The sequence below is a fragment of the Peromyscus californicus genome, unplaced genomic scaffold (genome assembly GCF_007827085.1).
Source record: "Peromyscus californicus insignis strain IS unplaced genomic scaffold, ASM782708v3 Scaffold_10__1_contigs__length_136768540, whole genome shotgun sequence".
Lineage (NCBI taxonomy): Eukaryota > Metazoa > Chordata > Mammalia > Rodentia > Cricetidae > Peromyscus > Peromyscus californicus.
The window spans coordinates 62066936-62092287 of record NW_026294391.1 but is presented as its reverse complement, the minus strand read 5'-3'; the positions used below and the strand labels follow the sequence as shown (position 1 = coordinate 62092287).

The 25352-nt window shown below is 41.5% G+C and overlaps 1 protein-coding gene across 2 annotated transcripts in view; it reads right to left on the bottom strand.

Annotated features, from left to right (window-relative positions):
* Positions 1-3360: 3360 nt before the first annotated feature.
* Positions 3361-25352, bottom strand: part of Atp7a (ATPase copper transporting alpha) — a 116461-nt gene continuing 94469 nt past the window's right edge. For both annotated transcript variants that reach the window (XM_052734677.1, XM_052734668.1), the window contains 8 exons: positions 23467-23649; positions 22122-22338; positions 12256-12402; positions 11789-11931; positions 9591-9794; positions 9152-9269; positions 7506-7608; positions 3361-6699 (listed from right to left, as the gene is read on the bottom strand). In XM_052734677.1, the coding sequence (XP_052590637.1) occupies positions 6423-6699; positions 7506-7608; positions 9152-9269; positions 9591-9794; positions 11789-11931; positions 12256-12402; positions 22122-22338; positions 23467-23649 (1392 nt within the window). In that variant the 3' untranslated portion in view covers positions 3361-6422. The remainder of the gene's footprint in view (positions 6700-7505; positions 7609-9151; positions 9270-9590; positions 9795-11788; positions 11932-12255; positions 12403-22121; positions 22339-23466; positions 23650-25352) is intronic.

Here is a 25352-nt window from a genome sequence, read left to right as displayed (position 1 = left end):
GCTACACAGAGAAACCTTGTATTGAAAAAAAAAAAAAAGAAAAGTTATGATCTTAAATATAGAAATGTATTCTGCTACAGTTCAATGTGGCAGTGTTATTTTAATGCAACTGGCACATACATGAAGAGCAAAAATTATGGAGGAAAAGGGAAGGCTAACAATGTTAAATTTAAGCATCCCAAAGTGTATGACTGCTGTTGGGAGTATGTGGGGCAAGGAGGCTGGTATTTTGGTGCCCCTTAAATCACACTATAGGAAGGTTTCTCTAAGGCAAGGGAAGCTCTTTGTGATGTACAGAATTAACAACTCTAACAGCTCCATACCAACAAAGGACCTACACGCCCAAGTGGCATGGCCAGTTTCTCTTTCCTTGTGCTCAGGCCAAGGAAGTAACAGAAACCACTGTGTTTTTGCAATACCCCCTCCAGTGAGTCTCTCTTCGAGAAGTCCACACCCACACTCTAGGGTGTGCCTTACTTTCTTCTGGAGTGCCTCTCTTTCTCATAACTCTTAGGCTTAAAATCTATTTTAAATTATCTTTAATAAACACCAACTCCGCCTCATAAAAAAGGAACATCACTTCCATTCTCGGTAAGCCTCACAACTCCACAAGGTAGACAGTATTGTTCTCATTTTGTACTTGAGGGAACTGACTTTCAGGCCACGTCAAGGAACTTGACCATGGTTACCATGGTAGGCCAAGCTACAGACCCCAAAGAGGTCCTAATCCCCAGCAGCTATGACTCTGGTACCTTTGGTAGAAAAGGGATTTTGCAGCTATGATTAAGTTGAAGATCCGGGCCTGAGGGAATCACCTTGGATAATCTGTGTGGACCCAAAGCAATCTCACAAGTCATTGGAAGAGGAGCCAGAAAGTTAGATAACAGTATAAAATATGGCTGTGGGAATAGAAGATGGATCAGTACAGTGATGGAGCCATGGACCAAGGAGTGCAGGCAGCTTGGAAGCCAAAATCCCTCAAGACACTTTCAGAGCCTCTCAAGGGAACAGAACTTTACTAACTGGTTTTATCCCTGTCACCCTTTTTGGACTTTGGATCTCCTAGATTGTAAGATAGCAACTTTATCAAGACAAGATCTCATGTTGTAGCCCAAGCTGGCTTATAACTTAATATGTAACTCCAGCTACTCAAACATGACAGTTCTCCTGCCTCTGCCTCTTGAGTGCTGTAATAACAGGTGTGAGCCACCATGCCATGCCCAGCTAGATCATTGGACATACCAGCCCCAAATAATTTCTTCTATATGCATGGCCTGCTTGTCATTTCAGTAGTTACAGTCATCTGGATTGAAGAGCATGCTTTTTAAATGAATTGCAAACACCTCTGGCAAGCTCTAAAAGTCACTGGTCCTTTAGAATGGATTGAGTTAAACTCAGCTTTTCTGTTATATTTGATTATACTTGGCAATGAAGAAATTCAGAGTTTTGATTGGGTGAGGATAGCATTTCAGTTTACAGATCAGAAGTTTACAGATTCAGTTTCCAGAAATCAGCCTTGGATTTCTGAGGGGCACAGAGGGTGGTGACAATTAAAACTGTGAAGCCACTTGAGGGCAACAGGTCCAAAATGCCAAAGGCTGCTCAGTTGATTTCAAACTTCTCCCAGGAGATACCGACTGCACAGAAATGGTCATTTTTTCAGCTGCTTGTGACTACTGCTGCTATCTAGCTCTTTGATCCTGGCCAAGAGCCTTCCTTCCCTTTCAGACAGTACATGCCTTTACATGAGAGGCAGGTGGATCTCTGTGGGTTCAAAGCCAAGCATGGAGAGTTCCGGGCCAGCCAAGGCTACATAATCGAGAGGCCTGTCTCCAAAACAAACAAACAAACAAACAAACAAACAAACAAAGACACTTTCCTTTCTGTAACTCCCTTGCAATCCACGATCCATGTGCACAAATGGAGAGAAAAAACACACAGCAAGGCTGGTAGGTCCTCGTCCAAGTGGAGAGCGAATTCTTCTTCTCAGTCTCTATCCTCGTTCTATGAGGACCTTTGAGTCCTAACCTAGCATTTCCAGCACAAAGGCTCCTTCACTTTGGGAAATCTAGAAGGTTTTGCAACCTCCTTGACCGAACTGCTGCTCTCACAGCACAGCCTTCTCAATCAGGTAGAAAAGGGATGGGAAACGGGAACGTAAGAGTAAAATCCCACTGGCGTTGACACACGCCTTCAATCCCAGCACTTAGGAGGCAGAGGCAGGCGGATCTCCAAGTTTGAGGCCATCCTGATCTAAAGTGAGTTCTAGGCAGCCAGGGCTGTTACACAGAGAAACCCTGTCTGGAAAAAAAAAAAAAAAGAGTAAAATCCTGAGATGTCCATCCTGCTGGCCAGCTTCCCTTTTCTGACTTAATTATTTCATGTATTTGATGTGGATGGCAGAAATCATCTCTCACAAGAGAGGTTTTTTTTTTTTTTTTGGTTTTTCGAGACAGGGTTTCTTTGTGTAGCTTTGCGCCTTTCCTGGAACTCACTTTGGAGACCAGGCTGGCCTCGAACTCACAGAGATCCGCCTGGCTCTGCCTCCCGAGTGCTGGGATTAAAGGCGTGCGCCACCACCGCCCGGCTACAAGAGAGTTTTTTAAAAAAAAGCCTTTTAAATTCAAGGGCATGAAGGGTATGGGAATGGATGTTAGGTGGTGTGTAATACCATCCTCCAAGCATGGCAGCTGTGACTACTCCAAAGAATCTCAAGATCTGGCCAGCCATTCCATCAAGAAGGGTGGGGCGTGTCCTTACACCCTCAGTTTATATTTCAGCCATTGGCTCCTGCACCTCCCTCCGAGCTGTACATGATTCTGCCCAGCTGCACAGTGTCAGGAGGTGATAGAGCAGCTGTGCTCTGAGACTTTAATTAGTGAAGCTGTTTTGGGGTCACCTATATGCCTGTAAGTAAGCCCAGTAAACTCACTGGTTCAGCAAGCTTTGGTGCACTTGTTACTTTGGTCTGTTCTCAGTGCCCTATCGGGGATGAGTAGACATTTACTCCTATCTCCCCAGGAAAAGTCTATGCAGTAAACTGGATCTTCACGCCACTCAGGACTCCCCCAATGAAGAAAAGCTCACTTAGGATAGACATCATATCCAGAATTTCTTAGGCATCACAAAGAATAGGCCATGCATATTCATGTTTCTCACTAAGTGACAGTGGCAGATGAGTGGGATTCGGAAGGACACTAGACTTTGTCCTCCCAGTGAATGTGCGCTACCACCTCTGATCTTAACACACCATGGATTTACAGTTGAAACAATATCCAAAGAACCGCAGAGAACACGAGGGTGGTGTGGAACTGCTGGGAGAGGGAGCCGGATGATTTAACATAGTGACACTTGACACCATTGTTTTTCTACAACACTATAATTATAAAGTTGAAGGCACATCTTCGGCAGAATATCAATTACATGCGCATGAGAAAAAACCAACTAGACTACAGCAAAGAAATATTGCACAAAGTTGTCCGCTCCTGTTTTGGATACTAACCAAAGTTTTACAATACGTGGTTAAACATTTCTTTAAAAACACAAGGTTGAGACACCTGGTTCTGGCTACAAAAGGCATTTATTATCAATGTCATTAAAAAGCTCATGTGATTGAGAAATAAGACTTCATGCTTTTTGTTTTATCTGGTTACTCATACCAGACCAAGGGACTTAAGAAAGTCAGTTTAAAAGTTGGCAATGATTTGGTATAGATCTGTATTTTTATATTTGGTAAATAAATTGTTTTTTAAATACAGAAAACAAAATAATCCAAAGGAGTGATGTCAGGAATGTATGTTTTTTAAAAAGGAATAACCTGTAACCAGATGCCTCATCCAAAGAAAATAACATAGAGTAAAATAAATATTAAGAAAAATAATTTTAAAACAGAATCTACAAGTAATGGAAAAATCCTCTACTACATCTTTTTGATTTTAAGCTGTGTACAGAAAAGATATGCACACTCACATTTTTGGAAACATCTTGTCTATAGTGCTATTTCAAACATTCTGTATATCTGAATGAATAATAATTTTTTAAAAAATTAAAGCATAATATAAAATTATTTGTTCATAAGGCATCAAATTTAACTTGCTAAAAGGTCGATACTAAAATAGGAAAAGCAACATTTCTACTTCACACCAAGAACTATACTTTTAAAACGACAATAGTAAATTCTCTAGTTGTGTTTTAATCTTTAAATTCAAAAGGCATCTTTGGATAGTGAAGTTAAAGGTGCCCCCTAGCTGAGTCTGCATCAGCACTGGACAACAAAATGTCCATAATGCCTTCTGACAGAGAGAATGGTTGCTGGGTGAGTACAGGAGAGCGGCAAGGAAAGGGTAAAGAGCCTCACAACAGATGCAAATAGAAACCTACTTTCTTTCTGTATGCTCTCTCTCTGTGTATGATGTGTGTATACACACACATGTGAACACTCACTTACAAAACCTGTTCTCAACAGTAACTCATTACCCAGAGTGGGTGGCCAACTGAAGGCAATGTGCTTGATCCCCTCTCTAAATGAACCCGCTCTCCTAGGAATAGAGCTTCTCTCAAACACATTTTTTTCTGGTAGTGAAAACTGAAATGCTATTTGCACTGTCCTATAACATTGTGTGGAGGCAAGAGGAGGACTCAATAACACATGCATAAAAGAAGGAGTAACTGGCTGAGAGCTGGGGGACTTCTAGTCTCAATTTGGGTCCAGAGCAAGAAAAATCTATTGTACATCTCTAGTATTAGCTGTTTCTTCTAGGAGTCAATGAGTTATGTTATGATGGGCCTCTAGAATTAAGAAACAAATATTCAAACTCAAACTCTCAAGATGGCATAGGGATTGGTCTACAATAGAGTTTAAACATAATAAAACAGGTTTGCCTTTCTAGATTACTAGCACCTTCATCAAAAGTCTCTCCGACAGCTGGACAGAAGTTAGGTCTTTTCCAAATCTGGAAAGACAGCACTGAAGAGTGTAAACATGTAGGTGTGTGAAGGAAGAAGAGAGAAGAGAGGGGGAGTGGGGAAACTGTTCTCCATTTCACTTTAAACTCTGCTCCATAAAAAGGACTTTTTATTCAACAGTGACCTAAAAAGGAGAAATGAACATTTGGGGGGCAGAAATCATGTATCATAGGCATTGTGCTATTGGCTTAAAGTATGGCATGCAAATAAAAGAGTAGGAGTTTGTTTACAAGCACAAATGTTCTGAACAAGAAAAAAAAATATAATTGACTATAACATACCATGAATCAGGGATTTTCTTATTTCTATATTACAGTTTGCTGTGTATTTTGATAAAAGCAGCTTTGTACGATAGTATTCTAAAATCATTTTGATAAATTATCTAAAACATAAGAGGTAACTAAATTTTTATTAAATTATAATATACCAGCCAAGTGTTTGTATCCTAAAAGAAGAATTTAGTGAACTCAGGTACTCTGATATGGCCCATATGTGTTAAAATAATAGTGTTAATCTTTGATGGATTTTTCAGCGAAAGAGGCTCACATGTGAAGTTTCTAGACAGGGACTGATGGAAAAGCTCCACTTTGAACAAAGCTGGACTCAGCAGAGGAGAACTGAAAGCCAGCACAGAGCTAGGGAAACTGAGGGAAGAATGTGAGATTTCTGACAACAGCAGAGAAACAGAAGGGTAGGGAACTCTGCACGCCTTAAGGTCTTCTGAGTGACACAATGAAATAAGAGAAGATTTCAGAAAAACTGTCAGTTACAAAAATGGTTTGAGACAGTCTTAGTGTATACAGCCCAGCACGGCTTTGAACTTGCAGTCCTCCTGCCTCACTCCAAGTGATTACGGTCAGTTAATTTTAGTCAAGGAAAACCCACCTAAAGCTGGCTCACTTGAAAGCTGACAAAAGCCATCCTGGAGGCTCTCAGGCACTACAGGACAAGGATGCAAGTGTTATGAGGTGAAAGCAAACCCACAAGAAATAAGGCACATCCATTGTGAAACAGTTGCAACTGCTTTCCTTCTAAACTCGATGCTCTGTACAGTGCTTTGAAAGCCATTGCTCCCCAGTGGGGCAAGGATACAGGCTCAAGAATATCCTCAGGTTCACGCTCTCAAATCTTCACATTTTTAATCATCCTGTCTTTGGGCACTTCTTTTGGTCAAATAATGATTTGCCATACTAGCAGCAGGTCAGCAATCTAACTGTAGAGTTTGTTCTAAACTTGCTGCTCTACCCTCTGTCCCTAGTAAAACAAAAACTGCTGGGAATTTGTTTTGGATAATGCCAGGTTCAGAGCTCCTGCCCTGAGAAAGATACTTTTGCCATCAACACAACTCAGGTAGAATCCTGCACATAAGAGCATGAGACTGACATGAGATCCTTCCATGACAACCTAAGTGCTGTGTCAGTGCACATGAACTTCAGCTAGCAGCACCCTGAGGCCTTTTACAGCGTGGTGTCATCCTCTTCCCGGAAGTCTCCCACCAGAAGCGAGTGCTTGTCAGGTTCGCTAGTAACAACGCTGTTCAGGGAGCGTTTGTCAGACAGCAGGGAGTTTATGGATGCTCTGCTGTAATTGACGATCCGGTCCAGCAAGCCCAGGCTCGGAGAACTTCTGGAGGCATCATCTATTCCAACGTGAACACTGATTTCTGAGGGACTCCTCTGTCCTGTGTGGCTTCGGGTACGCAACTCATAATTGTCATAAGTTGGTTTCCTGTAACTGGACATAAGTTTAAAGCAACCAAGTGTTAACTAGATGCTTGTTGTGTGCACAAAGAAAAGGAGATTTGCCCAGTATGAGATATGCAAAGGTGACTACTGCTAAGAAAGTTGCTTGAAATTGACTTTATGGTGTCACAGAAACCAAACTCCCTCTTCTCAAAGCTAGTGTATGATACTTCACCCCTTTCTGGGCTTATGTCTGTAATACATCCACTACATAAAATGACAACTACTTAGCTTTTTCTTTTTGTTTTGAGACAGCGTCTTTACTATGTAGCTTAGCCTGGAAAATGTGATTCTCTCGCCCCTTCATCTGAGTGCTGAGAATACAAGTGTGTACCACCACCACACACACAATATTTATTAATTATCACCTAGTAATTCTTAAGAACTGTTTAAGAGTCTGGGAAGATGACTCGGCAGATAAAATGATTGCTGTACAAGAACGAGAACCCGAGTTAGGATCCCCAGCACCCACATAAAAGTTGGGTGTGATGGCCTGCACCCGTGATCCTAGTGGTAGGGGGGTGAAGCAGGAAGAACATGGGGACTTGTTTCCAGTCTAGCTGAACTGCTGAACCCTAGGTTCAGCCAGAGACTCTGCGTCAAAATATAATGTAAAGAAAAACAGAAGACACCCCATGTCAACCTCTGACCTCCTCCACACACACGTGCACACATGTACATTCTTACATGCACACACACACACACACATACACTTACTTGGCTATACCCCATCAATACAAGAATCAAACATACTAAGAAACCCTGGATGTTAGAATATGAGCAAGTCATCATACTCACAGTTTGAGGAAAAGGGAAGAAAGTACTACAGAAACAGATGAAGCAGCCATTGCTGCGGATCCCATCCATGGTTGCAAGACCAAACCAATGGGCAGAAAAACTCCTGCAAACAAGTTGGGATCAGAGTAGGCAGTACTAAATGAATTACCAACACATTTCTCACACGTGCACAATTTGTTTTCTTATTTCTTCAGCATTTGACCCTCTTGATGGTGGAGATTTGTGTTGCTGTCAATTTTTCCTTAGTAGAGTGCTGTTGTGAATATTCTTGTCCATATTTACTCATGTTTAAGAATTTCCCTAGGGTGCATCCCAGGGGAGAAACAGCTGCATCCTGATAGTTGTAGGTGGATATTCTTTGGTTCTCTAGTGTACCAGAGCTCATACTCTACTAATTCACACACATGTGCTTTTTCTTTTCTTTTTTTCTGCATATTTTTTTTGAGATAGGGTCTCACTATGAAGCCCTAGCTGGCCTCAAACTCACAGAGAACTGTATAAGTGCTGTCTCCCAAATGTTGGGATTAAATTAGGCATGCAGCATCATACCTGGCCCACGTTTTTGTTTTAAGTTAAAAATTTAGATCTATTTGTCTGTCAGTCTATCTGCCCATCTATCAATTTATGTTTTTTGAAACAATGTCTTGCTATGGTCTAGCTCTGACAACTGGAACATGCTATGTAACCCAGGCTAGCCTTAAACTTGCTGCTATCCTCCTGCCTTTGCCTCCCAAATGCTGGGATTACAGATGTGAGCTACCATATCGAAACACATTTGGTTTCAATAGATTTATTTGTTTACTTATTGTTTTTTTGAGACAGGGTTTCTCTGTGTAGCCTTAGATGTGTTGGAACTTACTCTGTAGACCAGGTTGGCCTCAAACTTACAGAGATCCATCTGCCTCTATTTCCTGAGTGCTGGGATTAAAGGCGTGTGCACCACCACTGCTCGGGTCCTTTTTAGTTTTGTATCAAAGCCTCCCCCCCCAAACCCCCCCCTCAGACAGGGCTTCTCTGTATAGTTTTTTGCCTTTCCTGGAACTCACTCTGTAGCCCAGGCTGGCCTCGAACTCACAGAGATCCGCCTGCCTCTGCCTCCCAAACGCTGGGATTAAAGGCGTGAGCCACCACCGCCCTGCTTATTTTTAATTTTAATTCTGTGTGTGTGTGTGTGTGTGTGTGTGTGTGTGTGTGTGTGTGTGTGTGTAGGCACAGATTTTCTGTACCATTTTTTCAATGTTTACCTATGTGTGAAAAATTTCAAATTATAACATTGCAGGGAAATTTTTTTTTTTTTGTATTTTGAGATAGGGTTTCTCTGTGTAGCTTTGACCTTTCCTGGAACTCACTTGGTAGCCCAGGCTGGCCTCAAACTCACAGAGATCTGCCTGGCTCTGCCTCCTGATTGCTAAGATTAAAGGCGTGCACCACCACGGCTGGCTGAATTTTTTTTTAAATATCAAAACTTTTATAAATTCTTAAGCTGTAATGAACTTTGTTGAACATTACCCGTTTTAACATCACCTCTCACCAAATTAACAGAGTATATGCAAAAACTAAGGTCAAAACTAAATCTAATTCTTCTAATATGATAGGTGTCTAATGACTTTAACCACAAAAATGAAAACTGTTTAAAAGTCACATACCAGCAGCAATGGGAATTCCAACCAGATTATAAATTAGAGCAAAGACAAAATTGATTCGAATCCTCTTGACTGTCTTCCTTGACAAGTCAATACTTGCCACAACATCCAGAAGGTCATTCTGAGAAGAGAGAGATCGGTGATATTAGTGAGACTCTAACTTCACTAGGAACTTCTCTACTTGTCACTGTGTACAAGGGGGATTACATATGCCTTGGGATACAATGTGAAGTCAGTACAAACTTCAGATACTGCTAAGCATGAGTCAAGTTTAGAAGAGGATTGTGTGCTAGTATAAGGATTGAATACTACATAACATGCAGGATCACTACACAGTGTGCCTTACAGCACTATCACTAACCATGTCAGCAATGTCCCACTCCTCAGATTGCAGACACAGGACCTACTCTAGTGTGTAAGGACTGCCCGCTCCAGGACTTACCCTTATCAAAACCACGTCAGCTGCTTCAATGGCTACATCTGTGCCTGTGCCAATGGCAATTCCAACATTTGCCATAGCCAGAGCTGGAGAATCGTTGATTCCATCTCCTACCATTGCTACCCGTTTTCCCTCCTCTTGAAGCTGTTTCACCTTAGCAACTTTATGGGAAGGCAGAACTTCAGCAAACACCTTAGTAATGCCAACCTATGCGAAGAAAAGCAACTCATTTCAGGAAGTAATGCTGGGCACTATACACAAAGCTGAGCTTAGAATAATGCGCCATCATTTTTAACCTGCCAGATGTTTACATTTAAAAGACTGAAAATATCCAGTGATAATGTGGAGAAGTGAGCATTCTTTTTAATACTTATATATTTTTTATGTTTTGCCTGCGTGTTTGCAAGCACACCAGACATGTGCCTGGTGTTCACAGAGGTCAAAAGAGGGTACTGGATGCCCTGAATTTGGAGTTAAAGATGGTTGTGAGAAAAAAAAAAAAGATGGTTGTGAACCACTAATAGGTATTGAGAACCAAACCTTGGTCCTCTGCAAGAGCAGCTGTAGTGGGTAGCCATTCCAGCTTTGATCTGGAAGTTCCAACCCTCATTGAGACTTCGGCAACTGTCACGCCCACAAGGCGGGGCCAAGGGAGGCGCCTGGAGACCCGAGATCTGGATCGGCGGGGTGCTCTCTCGGTTCTGGGACCCTGGACGGTGGAGGTGGACCGAGCAGAGCTCCAGAGAACACCGCTGGACGGCGATACACCTTCCCCAGACCCCGCGACCTACCTATCCCTTCATTTGTAAGTTACGCCATTAAATAAATCTCCTTTTAACTACGTGGAGTGGCCTTAATAATTTTACCAATAAGCAGCTAGTTCTCTTAATGGCTGAGCCATATCTACAGCCAATAAGCAATCTTGTGTACTGTTTGTATGTACAGAATGACACTGTCCTCAGGGGGAGAGCATTCATCAAAGTGTGCACATCATCTGCTCTGGAAAATCAACTTTTAACTATATCTGGACAGACTCTTTCATGTCCAAAGATGTCAAGGATATTCATTACTGTCTGTTTACAAAAACAGAAAATTCAAAACCACCTAAATGTCCACCACTAGGGGAATGGTAACATAAATTATAATTCATCCATACTATAGAATTCCATGCAGCAGTCTAGAAGGAATGAAATAATTTTAGATGCTAAGACATGAACAAAGAGCTGGGAAATATTGTTATATATAAAAACTACTGAATAAACTATAAAATGATCCAATTAGTGCTGAAAAAGCAGAACTACGTACTTGTATACCGGTATATATGCATCCATAAAAGCAAGGGAGGAGAACTTGACAGAGAATGTGGAAATGGTACCAATTCTTTTTTTTTCTTTACTGAGAAATTATGTATTCATTTTCCATACCAACCACAGATCCCCATCTCATCCCTGCTCCTGCTCCGCCCCCTCCCCCCATACAAATTCTTTACAACCTTCATATTCTTACAGAAGAATGTACTCACATATTCCTTCTGTTATTTACTAGAAGAGGACCATCAAGATGGCTCAGTGGGGAAAGGTATTTACCATCAAGCCTGATAAAATCTGAATTTAGTCCCCAGAATCCATACAGTGAAGAAAAGAACAAGCTCCCACAAGTTTGCCCTCTGACCTACACATTCTGTGGCACATGCATGGACACACACCCCCCATACACATACACACTAGAAGAGGAGAGAAGGCATTCTAATTGAAAAATTCTGGAGGTGAAACAAATGTACGGTTAAGAAAAATGGTAGGTCAAAGGAAAGAGTCCCGCTGGTGGCATCCAGAATGGATCAGAGAGGAACGAGCATGCAGCTGCTGTCATTTTCACAACAGGTGATGTTGGAGGACTGGCAGCATGGCTGAAAACTCGGTGTATCATTTCAAAGGAAGCATCACCAGAAACCAGTGTGCAGTGTCACTCAAACATCCCACAAGCTAAGCGAATACCTTTTCACTTACGTCTGTAACAGACAAGCTCCTTCTACCATACCATGCTGATGGTTTTGAAGCAGTTAGGGATAGCTACTTGAAGATAATGCAAACAATAGGTCAGGTGACTTTCTCAGCAATTAAACGGAAGAAAGAAAACGTGTATTTAGAATGAGATGTTAGCACATGTGCCCACCTCAATAACTAAGTAAACCAATTCATTACCTGAGAAGCAATAGAACGAGCTGTTTTACTGTTGTCTCCAGTCATCAGAACTACTTCTAAGCCCATAGATTTCAGAATGTGGACAGCCAGCTCTGCCTCAGGTTTCACAGTATCAGCAATGGCTATCAAGCCACACAGCTCATCTAATACAGGAACAGCAGAAAAACAGATTATGGTGAAAGAAGAATAACACAGCAGAATAAAAGTGCAGCAAGAAATGAATTTTGTTAAGCCATAGAGGGCTTGGTTTAACTCAAAACATTCTGATTCTCCTATCTCAGGCTCCCAAGTACATGTGCCACAACAGCTGGTAAGGAAATCCTTCGTTAATAATAGTCATATTTTGCTAATTTTCAACTTTGTATTCAAGCCTCTTTGGAATAAAACTCATAGTTGAAGTCCTACAGACACATAAAGTAATGACTGAGATCACAATTGTGTCATAGAGTATTTCAGGGAAACTTTACCATCAATTGTCACCAATACAGCAGTTCGACCTTTTCTTTCATGTTCAATCATGGAATCGTCTACATCATTACTTATGACAAGACCATTTCTAATCATCCATTCCCGGTTACCAATTAGGACTTTGTACTGATGAGTATCAACAGCATCTAGAAGTACAGAAAAACCATTTAGTGAGCTTATTTAACCTTTAAATCCATCTTAGGAGGCAAGTTCTTCCTGCCTAACCTTGCAGTCACTATAGTGCATTTGTGGTAGAATATAACCTGTAACAGTGATTTTTCAAGTTTTCTAGGAATACATTCTGCTCTTCCATATACCTCTGAACCCATGTTGCTACCATCACTCAAAGGCCCTTAAGCTTTCTTTCCAAAGAGCAAATTCCATCATACTGTTCAAGGGCTAAGGATATAACTCAGTGGCTGAGTACTTGCCTAGCATGAGTGAAGGAAGGCCTAAGTTCAATCTCCAGCAAGATGGGGAGTGGGGATGAGAATGTATTAGTTCAGAGGTTCCCTTTTTACTGAGGTTTTCCCTGTGACCCTCTAACACAATTCAAACACTTAACTGTGCACCAGTAGATAATGTGGCTACATGTAAATATGCAAATATGTTGATGTCTCATTTTAAACTGGTAACCACTAATTTTTTTTTACAACTTCAAAGCAAGCTTTAATTTTTAACTAAACTGGGACTACAGAAAAGACAACTTGTATTATATTTCTATAAAGAATAGCAAAAACTAACATTTGGGAAGATTTATGAAATTTTATCCTGTTGGAAATGTGATAGACCAATAGGCTAACTTGCTTTTTTTCTTGGCCATTTTCTCTGGACGATTTGTCCTTTTTTTTAATTAATTAATTAATTAATTAATTAGTTTGTTTGTTTGTTTATTTATTTATTTATTTATTTATTTATTTTGTTTTTCGAGACAGGGTTTCTCTGTGTAGCTTTGCGCCTTTCCTGGAACTCACTTGGTAGTCCAGGCTGGCCTCGAACTCACAGAGATCCGCCTGGCTCTGCCTCCCGAGTGCTGGGATTAAAGGCGTGCGCCACCACCGCCCGGCTTAATTTTTTTATTTTTATTTTGCAATACAATTCAGTTCTAGATATCAGCCACGGATTCCCTTGTTCTCCCCCCTCCCGCACCCTGGTAACCACTAATTTTAAATGAGCCTTTTAGTTCTGTTGGGATAGATGTTTGACTGCATGTCCCTAGTTCATTCATTATTTCTTCAAGATGACTATTTGAAATCTCCTCTCCTTTCAAATCCCCTTTCTTCCCCGTTTCCCATCCGAGATGCAAATGCTCCCCCCAATCATAAGAGGACTTCTCATGGCCATACCTCCCCAGCTCCTGTGCCTCCTAGGCGCACATAGCTTGTTTTCCCTCTGTTAAAAGCAGAGCCTGGGGCTGGAGAGATGGCTCAGTGGTTAAGAGCACTGACTGCTCTTCCAGAGGTCCTGAGTTCAATTCCCAGCAACCACATGGTGGCTCACAACCACTTGCAATTAGATCTGGTACCTTCTTCTGGCCTGCCAGGACACATGCAGGCAGAACACTGTATACATAATAAATAAATAAACCTTAAAAAAAAAAAAGCAGAGCCTGTACCTGCTGAAGGCAATCTCTTTCTCTACCTGTATGCTAGGTCACCCTCCTTTGCCTATTCCAGATCTTCTCTCCTTCATGAATAGTCAGTTTTCTATAATCTCTGCTGCATATTGCCCTATCTTTAAAAACGGAAAAAGACTCTCTTGAGCTCACTGCTCTAGCTGTCACATTTCTCTGCTTCTGTGCACAAGACAAGTATTTTCCCTACTAGCTGTCTCTAATTCACCACTTCCCATTTTTTTGTGAACCCACTCAAATAAAGCTTTAGTCTCAACTATTCCAATAAACTATTCCCACAATGCACCAGTGACCTTGACTTCAGTAAACCCAGCGAGGTTTGAACAGTTGTTCCAGCAATGAAGGAAATGCTCTATACCTGCTGTTTGATTCGATGGCCACTAGCCAACACATGTGGCTATTGAGGGACAAAATGATCAAAGACCTGGACTTTACATAAAAGTTAATGTAACTAGTGACTATAGTACTCAATACCACAGATCTACAAAGTAAATGACTCCAAACTCTGTTTCTCTAATTCAGTCTCTTTCCCAGGATCTTCAGGCCCCTGTAGAAAACTGCCTACCTAATATTCCATTGATATGATATTTCTACTTAGATAGCTAACAGACATCCAAATGTAACTTTTATAAAGCTGGATTCCTGCTCTTGTCTCCAGTATCATTCCTCTTGTCTTCTTTATACTATTTTTTTTTTTTTTTGGTTTTTCGAGACAGGGTTTCTCTGTGTAGCTTTGCGCCTTTCCTGGAACACACTTGGTAGCCCAGGCTGGCCTCGAACTCACAGAGATCCGCCTGGCTCTGCCTCCCGAGTGCTGGGATTAAAGGCGTGCGCCGCCACCACCGCCCGGCCTTCTTTATACTATTTAAATGGTAATTCCATCTATCTAAATGGGTAGATGACTAACTTTGGCATGACTTTGGCTCTTGTGTTTTAATTTTTTTTAAATTAATTAGTTTTTATGTGTTATGTATTTTGTCTGCATATATGTGTGTGCATCATGTGCATGCAGTGCCCATGTAGGTCAGAAAAAGGCATGAGATCCCCAGGGACAGCCGGTTATGAGCTGCCATGTGGGTGCTCGGGATTGAACCTGTGTCCTATGGAAGAGCGGCCAATGTTCTTAACTGGCGAGCCATCTCCCCAGTCCATTGACTCTTGTTTTACTTACACTGTAGATATCTAATTTGGTAATTAAATCTTTCAGCTTGCCCTTCAAGACACATCTGGAATTTGATCATGTTTTACAAACTCTGTTACCACACAGGTCTGAGCCATTTGATATGTTTTGCCTGGGTTATGGAAACAGCCCACTAACTCATCTGCCAGCTTCTTTTCTTGCTCCTAACTCCCATCTCCTCCCTCAGTTGTACTGGAGATCAAACCCAGGGCCTCACACACACTAAGCTCAAGGGGAGAAAAGAACTGTTGGAGAGGTATACTATTGAGTTACACCTCCGCCCTCATTGATGATCATTTAAAGTGCTGTCAACAGTCCATAACACACAGTAGATACTCAACAAAAAAGCTATTGAGTGATTTCCTACATGTCAGTTACTTGATATTACATCCATAGACAAATAAAAAGAAGTCACAGAGAAGCAGAAATGGCCAGGAAATAATTATTTTGTAGTGTGTCTAATATAATAGAAATGAAGTACAGCTATAATTTAAGAAGAGCAAGTATTTCTATCAGTGTATATCAGCAAAGGTGTCACTGAAAAAGATGGAAGTCAGGTCTAGAAAGATAAGCATAAGTCGACAGGGTAGATGTATTTGTGGGTGAGGCCACTGCATGGAGAAAACAGTAAATGAAATGATATAACAAGTAGGAAATGGCAGGCCATAAGCAGTCCCATGGCACACCCCCCAAAATACCACAGGCTGCTACCAAGATTATTTTGTTGCTCTCTACTGGTAAGGCCCTGTTGCTGAAGACAACCCTTACTTATGTCATAGAAGATGGAAAAGTTCAGCTGGTGCCTAACTAGAAGCTTCGCACCTACTGACTAGTGTTCAGGGTACTAGAAGGTACGTACTAACTATGCGTGCCACTGGAGAAGAAAGGTAGGCCGTCAATATCACCACTCAACAACAAACCTTGCAATCAATCTGCAGCAGTGACCTGCTTGTAAGACATACTAGTACAACAGTGGTACAAGTGTTACGGGAGGGACTTGACCACTTTTTGATCAGATTTAAGGCTTACCCCATGAGATGGAACCAATACCTGGCACTACTAAAGTGGCCAAGACCCTGAGACTAGATAGATCATGGATGAGGGAAAGGCTAAGGTTATTATTTCGCTAAAGAATCAGGAATAAAATGACTCCTAATGACATACTGCAATACCCATAGATCAATCAGCACCTTACTCGATCCACATCAGAGAAGCTTCTTGCAGAAGATGGAAATTAACACAGAGACCCACAACTGGACAATATGCAGAGAGTGAGAGACTTTGGACTACCCAGTCTTAAATGGAATGTCTTTATCAACACCCTCCCCTCAAGGCTCAGGGATCTATGCAGAAGAGGAAGCAGAAATATTTAAGAGTCAAAGGTGATAGATGACTCCAAGGAAACAGTGCCTTCCAGACATAACAGGACCTTTGCACATATGAACTCAGACTGTGGCAGGATACACAAGACCTGCACAGGTTCAAGCTAGATGGGGTCCTACTCCTAACCAAGAAGCTATCTGAAATTGCTACCCATTGTCAAAGGAAAAGTCAGTTTTCTCCAAACAAGTGTCATCAGTATATATGTCAACCACACTCTAGGGCAAACCCTGTTCCCAACACAAAATTAACTCGATAGTATTTATGTGGACTTTTTGTTTCATTTTGCTTTGTTTGGGCATTTTTTGTCTTATTGCTTTGATGTTTCTTTTTTGTGTTTTTGTTTTTTGAAAGAGAGAAAGAATATAGTTGAGTAGGTAGGGAGGTGGGGAAGGTCTAGGAGGAGTTGTGTGTGGGGGGGAAATATGATAAAAATACATGAAAAATTTTCAAGACAAAAGTAATAAAAGATTAAATGGGAGGAGGAACTATAGGTAGGTAACTAATAGCACTAGAACATAGAGCACAAGTGGAGCATCAGGGAGAGACAGATGAGTAATGAGGAAGGCAAGAGACCAACCAGAGCAGAGCAGACACCAAAGTCCTGAACGAGTGAGAACAGTGAAAACAAGGACTCTGAGCGGCTCACAGTGTGCAAGCCTTGCAACACTCAGGAAGCAGAGGTAACTGGATCTCTGTGAGTTTGAGGCTAGCCTGGTGGACATAGTGAACTGTTTCAGAGCAGCCAAGGGTACACAGTGAGAACTTATCTCAAAACAAACAAAAATCACAGATCCTTAATTAAGATCCATGGAAGGGCTCTAGGATATAAGGGAACCTTTTAAACCAGACATAATAATAACTTATTATGGGGGTGATCCACAACTTCCAGCACATTCTTTCAAAAGAACATAAGTCAAAAACAGGCAGCCAGGCATGGTGGTATACACCTTCAATCCCAGCACTCTGGAGGTGGAGGCAGGCAGAACTCTATGAGTTCAAGGCCAGCCTGGTCTACAAATTGAGTTCCAGGACAGCCAAGGCTGTTACACAGAGAAACCCTGTCTCAAAACCAGCCCCACAAAACCCCACAAACAATAAAAAAAATCAGACAATAAACAACTAAAATAAAGTCATAGGTCAAAAGGTAGTATGATCAGATTTGCATTTCAGCAAAATCACTTGGGCACAAATGGCTGGGGAGGTTTGGGAACACTTAGGTAAGTAGATCATGGTTGATTGACCAACATGACACCCAAGAAATACATCTCCACCAGAGATACAGAATTTGGAGTGGTAATGAAAACCTGTAGGTGATGAAATAAATGATAGGAAGCCAGGAGGCACATACCTTTAATCCCAGCACTCAAAACAAAAGAAATAAGAGATAGGTATGAATGATATTGTATAGAGGAAAGAATGGAAAATGAGAAGAAAGTCAAAGACCAAGTAAATCATTGAGGCTATCTAATACTCGAATCAAAGAAAAATTAGAAGGAATGCCCAAGGAGGGGAAAGAAGAATCCAGAGATAACTGACATGCATTTAGAGGATAAAGGAGTTTTTGGAGGAATGCACAACCAATATCCTCAGCTGCCTTGTGAGATCATGCAGAATGCAGAGTGGGGAGCAAGCACTGGAGTGGGCTTTGGGGTCCCCAATCCTAAGAGACTGTTTTATAGTGTGAACGGAGCAGGAGTGGGTTTGTAATGAACTGATACATGCCTCTGGAGTAAGTGAGTGAATTCAACAAGTCTAGACTACTCTGTCTTGAAGTTTCAGGGAAATAGAGTGGGTTTTGATGGAAGAAGTGTTTATATGTTTTAGAGACACTACACCAGGAAGAGACATGGAATATAAAGAAGCAAGGGGCCATAACAGAGGGAAGCCCCTGAGGAATTCAGAGAGAGTAGGATCTAGAGAAGAGACAAAGATACTTGTTAGCAAGATGAGGACTATCTCCTCTCACGAAAAAGTAATGACCATTTGGGAAAAAAGACAAACAAAAATAAAGAACACTGCCTGAGAACTCTAATTTTCTATGGGATAAATAAGGTAATCTGCAGAGAAGAGAAAGAGGAGGACCACAAGATTTTGTGAAAGATGTACAATTTCAACTAGCTATGGAAAGAAATAAGAGAAAGATCATAGAAGATCAGCTCAGACTTATCTTCATCACCCTAGAGTCATTAGTTGTTGTAGTAGTTTGAATGTAATTAGTCCCCATAATCTCATAGGAAGTAGCACTATTAAAAGGTGTGGCTTTGTTGGAGTGGGTATGGCCTTGTTGGAGGAAGTATTTCACTGTGGGGGGTGAGCTTTGAGGTTTCATATGTTCAAGATACTGCCCAAGGTCTCAGTCGACTTCCTGTTGCCTGTACGATGTAGGACTTTCAGCTACTCCTCCAATACCATGTCTGCCTGCATGCTGCTATGCTCCCTGCCATGATAACAGACTGAACCTATGAAACTGTGAGCCCCCTCAATTAAATGTTTGCTTTATAAGAGTTGCCATGTTCACGGTGTCTCTTCACAGCAATAAAAACCCTAACTAAGCCATGCAGTGGTGGTGCACGCCTTTAATCCCAGCACTCAGGAGGCAGAGCCAGGCAGATATCTGTGAGTTCGAGGCCAGCCTGGTCTACAGAGCGAGATCCAGGACAGGCACCAAAACTACACAGAGAAACCGTGTCTTGAAAAACCAAAACCAAAACCAAAAAAAAAAAAGACCCTAACTAAGACAAGTCAGTAAGCACAGTTAGCAAATGTTTCTGAGTAACAGTGATGTCCTAAGAAGGCCTGTGGTAAAATTGGATTGGATGAAATGCAATCATGCTGTCCATTTTTTTCTTATACAATAGCTTGAGGTTATATACAATTAGCCATCTGAAACCCAGGATAGCTAAAGGAATACTGAGGATGAAGGAAGCACCATCCCTGATTTCAAGCAGTACTACAAAGCAATAGTAATAAAAACTTCATGGTATTGGAAAAAAAACAGACATGTTGATCAATGGAATCAAATTGAAGACCCAGACATAAATCCACACTCCTATGGACACCTGATATTTTTTTTATAAATAAGCCAGAAATATACAATGGAAAAAAGAAAGCATCTTCACCAAATGGTGCTGGTCAAAATGGATGTTGGCATGTAGAAAAATGCAAACAGATCCATATCTATCACCCAGAACAAAACTCAAGTCCAAGTGGATCAAACACCTCAACATAAAACCAGACACACTGGACCTGGTAGAAGAGAAAGTGGGGAATAGCTTTGAACACATTGGCACAGGAAACAACTTCCTGAACAGAAGACTAATAGCACAGGCACTGACATCAACAATTAATAAATGGGATCTCATGAAACTGAAAAACTTCTGTAAGGCTAAGGACACCATCACAAGTGGCAGCCTACATAACAGGAAAAGATTTTCATCAACTCCGCATCTGACAGAGAATACCTAAAATATATAAAAAAAACTCAAGAAAATGGGTATCAAAAAATAATAATCCAATTAAAATGGGGAACAGATCTAAATAGAGAATTTCAATAGATGAATCTCAAATGACTAAGAATCACTTAAAGAAATGTTCAACATCCTTACCCATCAGGCAGGGAAATGCAAATCAAAACTACTTTGAGATTCCGTCTTATACCTGTCAGAATGGCTAAGATCAATAACACAAGTGACAACTCCAGGTGGCAAGGATGTGGAGCAAGGGGAACACTCCTCCATTGCTGGCAGGAGTGCAAACGTGTACAGCCACTATGGAAATCAATATGGGGGTTCCTCAGAAAATTGAGAATCAATCTACCTCAAGGCCCAGCTATACCTGATTCTTGGGCACATACCCAAAGGACTCTCTATCCTGCAACAAGGACATTTGCTCAACTATGTTCATTATGGCTATCTTTATTCATAATAGCCAGAAACTGGAAACAACCTCTATGTCCCTCAACAGAAGAATGGATAAACAAAATGTGCAATATTTACACAATAGAGCATTATTACTTAGCTGTTAAAAAAATGGCATGAAATTTGAAGGCAAATGGGTGGAACTAGAAAAAAATCATCCTGAGTGAGGTAACAGGCCCAGAAAGACAAATATTGTATGTATTCACTTATAAGTGGATATTAGCTATTAAATAAATGATAGCCAAGCTATAGTTCGTAGTCCCAGAGAGGTTAGGTATAGAGGAGGGGTCTAGGCAGAATGCATGGATCTCCTTGGGAAGGAGAAATAGAATAGATTTTGCAGGTGGACTGGGAGCAGGTGGGGAAGGGAGCGGGAGGGATCAGGTGCTGGTTGGAGATGGGATGGAAGGAGAGAGTGTGGGGGAAAGATGGCTAGAATTTGGGAGCAGCTGGAGTGTGGTGTGGAAACCTAGTGCAGTGGAAGCTTCCTAAAATCTATGAGGGCGATCCTACTGAGGACTCTTGGCAATGGGGGATATAGAGTCTAAACTGGCCATCTCTTTTAGCCAGGCAAGGCTTCCAGTGGTGGGACTGGGTTCCATTTGGTTGAGTTGTTGGCTAAAGGGGTGCCATGGAGATCCCTAAACAACACAGGCTGATGCTAGAACAGAGAGTTGCTCTCCAAAAACTGACAGCGGGGCCCCATTGCCAAGGACAGCATCCACACAGCTCATTGAACATGGAGAAGTTGAGCTGGTGCCTGCATGGAACCCTCACCCCTACATCCTAGTTTCTTTGGTACAGGAAGGTACTCTGCAGGCTACTGAAAGAGAAATGTGGACAACAACCCAGCCACAAAACCTTTGACCTACAATCTATCCTGCCTGCATAATGTCTTATTTAACTTGAAGCCTACTCTAGGAGAGAAAACCCATGCCCAACACTGCTTGATGGCCAGGAACAGGAAATTGGATAGTCCAGAGACCTAGGGTAGAACCAAACATGACTAGTCTAAAAGAATCAATAAAATAATTCCTAAAGATATTCTGCTATACTCATTCATCAGTGCCTTGTTCAGTCGTCATCAGAGAGGCTTCCTCCAGCAGCAGATAGGAGCAGATGTAGAGACCCGTAGCCAGACATTATGTAGGGCAAGAGTCTAAATTGGAGGGCTTCATTGGGTGCCTCCCCTCAGAGCTTAGGGAATCCCACAGGGTGGGGGCAGAAAGACTGTAGGAGTCAGAGGGGATAAAGGATACCAGGGGAATACCGCCCACTAAATCAACTAAGCAGGGCTCATATGGGCTCCCAGAGACTGAAGCAGCAAGCACAGGGCTTGCATGGGCCAGTACCAAGTCGTCTGTCTGTTATGGCTGTTAGCTTGGTGTTTTTGTGGGACTCCTACTGTAGGAACAGATATGTCTGACTCTTTTGCCTTCTCTTGGTACTCTTCCTCCCATTGGGTTGCCTTGTCGAGCTTTGGTGTGGGGCTTTTGCCTTGTCTTATTGTATTTTGTTTTGTTGTGTTTGGTTGCTGCTCCTGGAGGCCTCCTCTTTTCTGATGGGAATTGGAGAGGGTGTTGATCCAGGGTAGAGGGGAGGTAGGGGCAGATGGAAGGAGTGGGGGGGGGTACTGTGGTCAGGATATATTGCATGAAAGAAGAATCTATTTTCATTAAAAAAAGAATAAGAAAATTTCAAACCAAAGATATCAACAAAAATCTAAAAACTACTACAAAGAAATCAGCTTACTTGAGAGATGAGCATCAATAATCATAGAAGATGAAGTTGACAACTGTTCATTAATTGCATCAATTTGAACCAGGGATGCATTTTTAATGTTATTTTCTTCTACTTTCAAGTTACTCTTATGTAGCAAACCTTCAATATTGGTGACTTTACAGCTAATACCACAGCCTGGTACAACCTGGAAATCTGTGCAGGTACCCAAGGTTTCAGTGTCCAGCTCCTAACAAACGGAAACACAACACAATAAATAAGCAAATAAACAGATAAACAAATAAATAAATAAATAAATGGTGTAATAATTTTTAATTAAAAGAACAGTGTTGGTAAGTATATAAGAAGACAGGAAGTCAAAACTTTGGGTGCAGGTACAAACTGATACAATCGTTTGTGTGGATGTTAGTAACAGTCATGAAAAATGAATTCTTTTTTTTTTTTTTTTTTTTTTTTGGTTTTTTCGAGACAGAGTCTCTCTGTGTAGCTTTGCGCCTTTCCTGGAACTCACTTGGTAGTCCAGGCTGGCCTCGAACTCACAGAGATCCGCCTGGCTCTGCCTCCCGAGTGCTGGGATTAAAGGCGTGCGCCACCACCGCCCGGCGAAAAATGAATTCTTAAGCATCCTTTGACCTAGCAATTGCATTGATAGATTTTTTTTGCGGGGGTAGTTTCGGACAGGATTTTTTTTGTATAGGTCTTGCTGTCCTGGAACTAGATCTGTAGACCAGACTGTCCTGGAACTCACAGAGCTCCACCTGTCTCTGCCTCCCGGGTACTTGGATTAAAGGCATGTGCCTCCACTGTCTGACTAATACATATTACTTCTATTTTAATGTTTTATGTCAAACAGGGGTTACTGTGTGGTAAGATCAGAGTGCATTTTTTTTTTCGAGACAAGGTTTCTCTGTGCAGCTTTGGAGCCTTTCCTGGAACTTACTCTGTAAATCCAGCTGGCCTCGAACTCACAGAGATCCACCTGCCTCTGCCTCCCAAGTGGGATTACTATTAAAAGCGTTCACCACCGCCGCTGGCTTCAAACTTACTATGTAATGAAGATGACCTTGAACTTCTGACCTCCTGTCTCTACCTCCTAAATTCTCAGATTAAAGTCATGGACTAACATGCTCACTTTATTAGTGCTGGGTATCAAACCCTGGGCCTCAAGCATCTAAGCAAGCACTATACCAACTGAGCTACATTCCCCACCCCAACATATTCAATTAAATAATAAAATACAATTCTCTTTATCCTCATACTCATTATATACAAAAATTATAGTCAAAAGCCAGTCCAGATTTGGTCTGCATCATTCCTATATGAGATGGCAACATGAATATGAAATATAAAATTGTACCTGCTTGCAGTATTTGGTTACAGCTGCTCCTAAAGGGTGTTCGCTGTTACTTTCCGCAGTTCCCACAATGGCCAGGATCTTATTGCGTGGCATCCTGTTACTTTCCACTAAAACCTTTACTTGATTCACTACTGGGGTTCCATGGGTAATTGTTCCAGTCTTATCAAATACTACTACCTTTACCTGGAGAAAAGATTAAAAAGACAATGTACCCACATGACATCATCTTCCCAGAAATGAGAGACAGATTTATTTGTAAAAGACTGCTATTTAATTTTTTAATAAACTGGCCTTTGGCTTCACAACTTCGTCAACTGATCATCTTTGGGTGAACAAAAGACATATTAAGAAATATTCTTGTAGCAACCAATTTCCCTACCCAACAGTTAAGTTGTAATCCTGTTAAATGTATGTGAATTTATGTTAAACAACTAGAGCCGTTAGTTATGGGTTGGCTGTTAATAGGTAATTAAGAGATGCCACTGGTGCATCTAGGAAAAACACAGAGGCTTTCAATACTAATAATTATAGATCTATTGGAGAAATCTGGGTAGACAGTCGATGACTAAGAGAAAATGTAAATATTAGGCTGAAGGGAACCCAGCTGGATTGCTTGCCTTGACTAGGTCTTGGTTAATAACTTGGGCTGGTAAGAGGAAGCTCAGGAAAGCAGTTTGATAAAGTTATGCCACATAGGAAAAGGAAAGAATTTGGAGAGACCATGCTTACTTCACCATAAACTAAGAATGAGTACCTTGCAGACTTAACAGCCCAATGAACCAATATAAAGAAGATAAGAATAAGCTGGGCGGTGGTGGCACTCAGGAGGCAGAGCCAGGTGGATCTATGTAAGTTTGAGGTCAGCCTAGGCTACAGAGTGAGGTCCAGGAGAGGCTCCAAAGCTACACAGAGAAACCCTGTCTCAAAAAACAAAACAAGCCGGGTGGTGGTGGCACACGCCTTTAATCCCAGCACTCGGGAGGCAGAGCCAGGCGGATCTCTATGAGTTCGAGGCTAGCCTGGTCTACAGAGCTAGTCCAGGACAGGCTCCAAAGCTACAGAGAAACCCTGTCTCGAAAAAACAAACAAAAACAAAAAAAAACAAACAAAACCAAAGGTAAGAATAACATTCAGAGCATGTTGTAGAGTATTATTTTAAGGTGTGTTACATTTGTTTATGCTCTGGAACATTTGTTTAATGATGCAAAGATGTGTTGTATTTGTTTATGTTGCATCAGTTTAACTCTGTGAAGCTGTGTTGCAGTGCCTGTCTAAAATACCTGCTTGGTTGGATAAAGAGCAGAATGGACAATAGCAAGGGAGGAGAAAGGATATGTGGGGCTGGCAGGCAAAGAGAATAAATAGAAGGAGAAAGAGAAGAAAGAGAACAAGGGGAGGTGGACTCTAGGGGAGAGCTACTCAGTCACACAGTCAGCCAAGGAATAAGAAAGAAAGAAAAGACATACAGAAACTGAGAAAGGTAAAAGCCCAGAGGCAAAAGGTAGATGGGATAAAGTTAAGTAAAGCTGGCAAGAAACAAGCCAAGCTAAGGCTGGGCATTTATAATTAAGAATAAGCCTCCATGTGTGATTTATTTGGGAGCTGGGTGGCGTGGCTCCAAAGAGCCAAAAGAATAAAAAACAACCAACTACATTTTGGCATACCAACGTGGGACTCTTGAATTTCCATAGGGCCTGAGAAAGCTGGAAAAAGAAAAAAGAAAAAAAACACAGCTCCTTTAAGAGGCGCTGCTGTTCAGCTGGCAGCACTAAATTGAAACAGCAAGCTAAGTAAAAACTGCTTGTGGCAGCACAGATACCAGCTTCCTACAACTAGGAAGGTTGAATGCAGTTTCTGGTCATGCACCTCCGACAGGACCTTGAGCT